At 52.3% G+C, this 7,275-nt stretch overlaps 1 protein-coding gene across 1 annotated transcript; it reads left to right on the top strand.

The window, feature by feature from the left end:
* The first annotated feature begins 747 nt into the window (after nt 1–747).
* PYM1 (PYM1 exon junction complex associated factor) lies at nt 748–5,134 on the top strand. The gene is given in 4 exon segments (XM_077192792.1): nt 748–850; nt 2,410–2,503; nt 4,122–4,163; nt 4,165–5,134. Coding segments are annotated over 4 exon segments (1,137 nt in total). The 5' UTR covers nt 748–819.
* The last annotated feature ends 2,141 nt before the right edge of the window (nt 5,135–7,275 follow it).

Below are 7,275 nucleotides of genomic sequence, written 5' to 3'. Positions count from 1 at the left end.
GGGGGATTTTGGGTGAATTTTGAGGGGTCTGGGGTCATCCTGAGTGGATTTCGGGGGGTCTTGGAAGGTTCCAAGAGGGAATTTTGGGGGATCCTGGGGGGTTTTTGGGTGTCCTGGGGGGCCCTGAGCTCCCTCCCCCAGGGTCCGACTGTCCGGAGACCCCCGCTCCCAAAAGAGTGACCACACCCCCTAATTTACATATTAATTAAAGATCTCTTTGACCAAATCCTCCATTTTCTTGGTTTCTTAATGGCCACACCCTTGCGTGACCACGCCCACACGTTTTACATATAAACAATAGCCACGCCCCCTAATTTTAATATAATTAAATATTTATTTTGACCACACCTTCCAATTTCCATATATGTTAATGACCGCACACATTCTGTGGCCACACCTCATAATTTCCATATCCACAAATGACCACGCCCTCTAGTTTGCATAGTAATGTCATTAATTTTTGATGCGCCCTCTAATTTGCATATCCACCAACGGTCACGCCCCCTCAACTACTACTGGCCACACTTCCTATTTAAATAATTGTCCACGCCCCTTAATTTCCATATGGCTTATATATTATGCATGAACACGCCCACTTATTTACATACCGCTCTATAACCACGCCCTCTAATTACCATATGAATGACGCTCATTTCCGCTCTTAGCCCCGCCCTCTAATTTCCATATCCATATATGGCCACGCCTCCGTTTGGCCCAACCCTCCATTCTTTGGCCACGCCTCCACTTTTGGGCCACGCCCCCGATTCCGCCGCCGCCTTTGCGTCACTTCCGGGGCGGCCCCGCGGCGCGCGCGCAAAGATGGCGACGCCCTATGTGACGGACGAGACCGGTGAGCGCAGGGGGGCCCTGCGGCCCGGGGGGGCTCCGGGACCCTCCCGGGGCTGCCCCGAGACCCCCGGGACCCCCCCCAAACCCGCGCGGGGCCTCCGGGGGCGGGAGGGGCCTAAAGGGGGGGATTGGGGGGGGGCGAGACCCCGTGAGGGGCCTGAGGGAGGGGGGGCCGAGGGTTTTGGGGAGGGGTCCGTGAGGGGTTTGGGGTCCCCGAGGAGGATTCGTGGTCTCCGTGAGGGTTTGGGGTTCCCGGGAGGGATTTGGGGTTCTGGGGTTTGGGGTTCTGGGGTCTCTCAGAGGGGAGTTGGATTTGGGGAGGGGGCGGGACCCCGTGAGGGGCCTGGGGCGGGGGGGGGGGAGTCCGGGGGTTGTGAGGGGAGGGGGACCGAGGGTTTTGGGGAGGGGCCCGTGAAGTTTTTGGGGTCCCCATGAGGGGTTTGGAGTCTTTGAGGGGGGGTCTTGGGACCCCCGTGAGGGTCTCGGGGTCGGGAAGGACCCAAAGGGGCTTTGGGGGGGGTCCTGGGACCCCCGTGAGGGGCCTGGGGGTGTCCCGGGGTATTTGGGGAGGGGTCTTGGGGATCCCCGGGAGGGGTTTGGGGTCCCCGTGAGGGGTTTGGGGTCTCTGAGGGAGGGTTGGATTTTGGGGGGTGTCCCAGGGTCCCCCTGGTGTCCGTGGGTGACCCCAGGGGTGTCCCCAGGGTGGCCCAGGGAGTCCTCGTGTCTCCCCGTGGTGTCCCTGGATGTCCCCAGGATGTCCCCACATGCCCACGATGTCTTTGGGGATGTTCCCATGTCCCATGGTGTCCCCAGGGTGTCCCCAGGGTGTCCCCAGCATGTCCCCTTGGTGTCCGTGGGGGTGTCCCCACACTGTCCCCAGCTGTCCCTGTGTTCCTTGAGTGTCCCTGCAGTGTCCCCAAGTCCCCATGGTGTCTGTGGGGCTGTCCCTGCACTGTCCCCAGGTGTCCCCACAGTGTCCCCACGCTGTCCCCAAGTCCCTGTGGTGTCTGTGGGGCTGTCCCCAGCTGTCCCCACAGTGTCCCCATGTCCCTGCACTGTCCCCACGGTGTCCCAAAGTCCCTGTGGTCTGTGGGGCTGTCCCTATGGTGTCCCCAGCTGTCCCCAGTGTCCCTGCTCTGTCCCCATGGTGTCCCCAGCTGTCCCCACAGTGTCCCTGCACTGTCCCCAGCTGTCCCCACGGTGTCCCTGCACTGTCCCCAGCTGTCCCCATGGTGTCCCCATGGTGTCCCCAGCTGTCCCCATGGCATCCCCAGCTGTCCCCACGGTGTCCCTGCACTGTCCCCAACTGTCCCGACAGTGTCCCTGCGCTGTCCCCATGGTGTCCCCAGCTGTCCCAGTGTCCCTGCTCTGTCCCCATGATGTCCCCAGCTGTCCCCACAGTGTCCCCATGGTGTCCCCACGCTGTCCCCAGTGTCCCTGCGCTGTCCCCATGGCGTCCCCAGCTGTCCCCACGGTGTCCCTGCGCTGTCCCCATGATGTCCCCAGCTGTCCCCACGGTGTCCCCACGATGTCCCCATGGTGTCCCCACGCTGTCCCCAGGCAGGTACATCCCCTCCACGCAGCGCCCGGACGGGACCTGGCGGAAGCAGCGCCGGGTCAAGGAGGGCTACGTGCCCCAGGAGGAGGTGCCCGTGTGAGTGGGGGTCCTGGGGGTCCCCAGGGTGTGGGGAGGGGTCCCAGAGGGTCCCCAGGGTGTGGGGAGGGGTCCTGGAGGGTCCCCAGGGTGTGGGGAGGGGTCCCAGGGGGTCCCCAGGGTGTGGGGAGGGGTCCAGGGGGTCCTGGTGGGGTCCCCAGGGTGTGGGGAGGGTCCTGGTGGGGTCCCCAGGGTGTGGGGAGGGGTCCCAGGAGGTCCCAGGAGGTCCCCAGGGTGTGGGGAGAGGTCCCAGGGTGTCCCCAGGGTGTGGGGAGGGGTTGGGTCTCACCCAGGCCTGGCTCTGGGTCCTCCCTTGGTCTCCCAAGACCCCTCCTGTCCCCCCTCCCAGACCCCTCAAATCCCTTCCTGGACCCTCCCAAACCCCTCGAGGACCCCCCCAAACTCCCTCCTGTCCCCCCCATACCCCTCTGGACCCCCCATAACCCCTGCAGGACACCCCCAAACCCCTCCAGGACCCCCCTAAACCCCTTCTGTCCCCCCTAAACCCCTCAAATCCTTTCCTTGATGCCCCCAGACCCATCCACGATCCCCTCAAACCCTTCCAGGAGCTCCTCAGACCCCTCCAGGACCCCTCCCCAAACCCATTAACTCCCCTCCAGGACCCCCCCAAACCCCCCAAACTCCTCCTGGATGCCCCCAGACCCCTCCAGAACCCCCCCAAACCCTTCCTGTTACCCTCAGAACCCTCCAGGACCCCCCAGATCCCTCCAGGACCCCCCCAAACCCCTCCTGTTACTCTCAGAACCCTTCAGGACCCCCCAGATCCCTCCAGAACCTCCCAAACCCCTCCTGGATGCCCCCAGACCCCTCCAGAACCCCCCCAAACCCCTCCTGTTACCCCAAACCCCCTCAGGACCCCCCCAGATCCCTCCAGGACCCCCCCCCAGACCCCTCCTGTTACCCTCAGATCCCTCCAGGACCCTTCCAAACCCCTCCAGGACCCCCAAACCCCTCCTGGATGCCCCCAGACCCCTCCAGGACCCCCCCAAACCCCTCCTGTTACCCTCAGAACCCTCCAGGACCCCCCCTAAACCCCTCCTGGATGCCCCCAAACCCCTCCAGGACCCCCCTAAACCCCTCCTGTTACCCCCAAACCCCCTCAGGACCCCCCAGATCCCTCCAGGACCCTCCCAGACCCCTCCTGTTACCCTCAGATCCCTCCAGGACCCTTCCAAACCCCTCCAGGACCCCCAAACCCCTCCTGGATGCCCCCAGATCCCTCCAGGACCCCCCCAAACCCCCTCAGGACCCCCCCAGATCCCTCCAGGACCCCCCAGACCCCTCCTGTTACCCCAGACCCCTTCAGGACCCTTCCAAACCCCTCCTGTTACCCCCAAACCCCCTCAGGACCCCCCAGACCCCTCCTGTTACCCCCAAAACCCCTTCAGGACCTCCAGATCCCTCCAGGACCCCCTCAGATCCCTCCAGGACCCCCCAAACCCCCTCCTGTCACCCTTAAACCCCCTCAGGACCCCCCCAGATCCCTCCAGGACCCCCTCAGATCCCTCCAAACCCCTCCCCAAAACCCCCCGACCATTTTTTAACATTTTTACTTTGATTTTTTTCCCCTTTTTTCCCCCCTCTCTCCCGCCTCCAGCTACGAGAACAAATACGTGAAATTCTTCGGAGCAAACCCGAGCTCCCGCCGGTTTAAACCCCGAGCCCGCCCCTTCCCCGCCGGGCCGAGGGACCCCCGGGAGGCCCGAGGGGGGCTGCGACCCCTCCCCAGCTTTATCCAAAAGCGCCCGAAGGAACCTGAAACGCAAAGAGAAAAGGAAACAGCAGCAGGAAAAAGATCGGGAAAACCACGGGGACGGACTGAGCCAGGAGCTGGAAAAAATCGGGCTGGGAGGAGGAGGAGGAGACAGCGACAATGGAGGAGGAGGGACAGCGGGAGGGGAGAAAAACGTGGAAAACCCCGGGAATTCCGGCAAGAATTCAGGGAAAAATTCCAGCAAGAATTCGGGGAAAAATCCTGGAGATTCGGGGAAGAATCCGAGCAGCAATTCCGGGAAGAGTTCGGCAGATTCTGGGAAGAATTCCAGCAAGAATTCGGCAGATTCTGGGAAGAATTCCAGCAAGAATTCAGCAGATTCTGGGAAGAATTCCAGCAAGAATTCGGCAGATTCTGGGAAGAATTTGAGCAAGAATTCAGCAGATTCCGGGAAGAATTCCAGCAAGAATTCAGCAGATTGCGGGAAGAATTCAGCGAATTCCGGCGAAAACCCCGCGATTAAATCGGGCAATAATTCCGGCAATCATCTGGGCGGCAACGTCGGGAATTCCGGGGGGAATTTCAGGAGCAATCCTGGGAATAATTTCGGGAGTAACCACGGCAATTCCGGTGGGAATTCCGGGAATAGCCCGGGCGATAACCCCAATAATTCGGGGAACAATTGCGGGGACGGGGCGGGCACGGAGGGCGGCGGGGGCAGCGCGGAGCGGGGCCGGCGCATGAAGAGCCTGCGGAAGAAGCTGCGCCAGGTGCAGGAGCTGCAGCTGCGGCTGGAGCGGGGGGCGCTGGCCGAGCCCAGCCGGGAGCAGCTGGAGAAGCTGGGCCGGAGGAGGGCGCTGGAGGAGGAACTCAGGGCGCTGGAGCTGGACTCGTGATGGGGCTGGGGTTTGGGGAGGGAGGGGTTTGGGGGTTGTTTTTGATTTTTTTAAATGTTTTTTTTTTATTTATTTTTGGGTTTTTTTCCGGGTTTTTTTTGGTTTATTTTGGGGTTTATTTTGTTTTGATTTTTTAATTTTATTTTGTTTTGATTTAATTTTAATTTTATGTTATTTTATTTTTATTTTATTTTGTTTTTATTTTATTTTATTTTTATTTTAATTTTATTTTATTTTATTTTATTTATTTTATTTTATTTTTATTTTATTTTTATTTTATTTTGTTTTTATTTTATTTTATTTTTATTTTATTTTATTTATTTTATTTTTTTTTATTTTATTTTTATTTTATTTCCTTTTATTTTAATTTTCTTTTTATTTTATCTCCTTTTATTTTATTTTATTTTAATTTTCTTTTTATTTTATTTCCTTTTATTTTATTTTATTTTTATTTTCTTTTTATTTTATTTCCTTTTTATTTTATTTCCTTTTATTTTATTTTATTTTTATTTTATTTCCTTTAATTTTATTTTCTTTTAATTTTATTTTCTTTTAATTTTATTTGAATTTTCTTTCCTTTTTATTTTATTTTATTATTTTATTTTATTTTTATTTTATTTTTCTTTTCTTTTTCTTTTCTTTTTATTCTATTTTGTTTTCTTTTAATTAAATTTTATTTTATTTTACTTTATTTCATTTTATTTTACTTTATTTCATTTTATTTTACTTTATTTTATTTTACTTGATTTCATTTTCTTCCATTTTCTTCCATTGTATTTTATTTTGGTTTCATTTCATTTTTTTTTTGTTTTATTTTGTTTTATTTGTTTGTTTTTATTTTATTTTTGTTTTATTTTATTTTATTTTACTTGATTTCATTTTCTTCCATTTTATTTCATTTCATTTTATTTTGGTTTCATTTGATTTTATTTTGGTTTCATTTTATTTTATATTGGTTTCATTTTATTTTATTTCACTTTATTTCATTTTATTTAATTTTATTTTGTTTCACTTTATTTGTTTTGTTTTATTTGATCTTATTTTGTTTTATTTTATTTGTTTTACTTTCTTCTGTTTTACTTCATTTTATTTTCATTTTATTTTGCTTTATTTTATTTTGTTTAATTTTATTTCATTTATTATTTTATTTTGTTTGATGTTATTTTTCTGTTGTTTTCTTTCAAATTTTAATTTTTTTCACTTTTCTTTTGGTTTATTTTATTTTAATTTAATTTTTATTTTGTTTTCTTTTTATTTTGGTTTTTTATTTTATTATTTTATTTTACTGATTTATTTTTGTTTATTTTATTTCTTTTTGTTTGTTTGTTTGGTTTTCTTCTTTTCAATTTTTTATTTTAATTTTTTTTTTCCTCATTTCATTTAATTTTTCCCCCTTTTTCCCCTAATTTTATTCCATTTGATTTTCTTTTCATCTCCTTCATCCCGACTTCTCTCCCTCTTTTTAATGGGATTTAAAAATGGGGTGAAAAACCACAAAAACGGGGCCGTGCCCCCCCTCCCCCCGTGCCCTTCCCCCCTCTCTGTGTCGCCGCCCCCTCCCCAAATTTTCTCTTTTTTGTCTTTTTTTTGCTTTCATTTTTTCAGAGCGGTGGAGGAATAAAAGAGCAGAGACCCAACGGGGGTCGGGGTCCTTGGGGGGATTTTGGGGGGGATTTTGGGGGGATTTTGGGGGGGCTGGATTGAGGGGGAGGGCCAGGAGAGGGCCCAGACTGGGAGAACTGGGAGGAGGAACTGGGGGAACTGGGAAGGGGCACTGGGAGAAACTGGGAGCACTGGGAGGGGTCACTGGTGGGTACTGGGAGAACTGGAAGGGGGTACTGGGGGCACTGGGAGGAACTGGGAGCACTGGGAGGGGTCACTGGGAGGGGTCACTGGGAGCACTGGGAGGAACTGGGAGCACTGGGAGGAGGAACTGGGAGCGCTGCGCCCCACCGCGGTGACGGGACGTCGGCATTGCCCCTTTAAGAAGCGTTGCCCCTTTAAGAAGCGTGCATCTAGCCATTTAAAGGGCGTGGCTATGCAAATTTAAAGGGCGTTGACAATACTTTAAGGGGCGTGTCCATGTCCAGTTAAGGACAGTCTTATGCCAATGAAGGGGCGTGGCCATTGCCTTTTAAGGA

This window comes from Agelaius phoeniceus, chromosome 35, assembly GCF_051311805.1.
Source record: "Agelaius phoeniceus isolate bAgePho1 chromosome 35, bAgePho1.hap1, whole genome shotgun sequence".
Lineage (NCBI taxonomy): Eukaryota > Metazoa > Chordata > Aves > Passeriformes > Icteridae > Agelaius > Agelaius phoeniceus.
The sequence above is the reverse complement of the archived record's forward strand: the minus strand, read 5'-3'. Positions and strand labels throughout refer to the sequence as shown.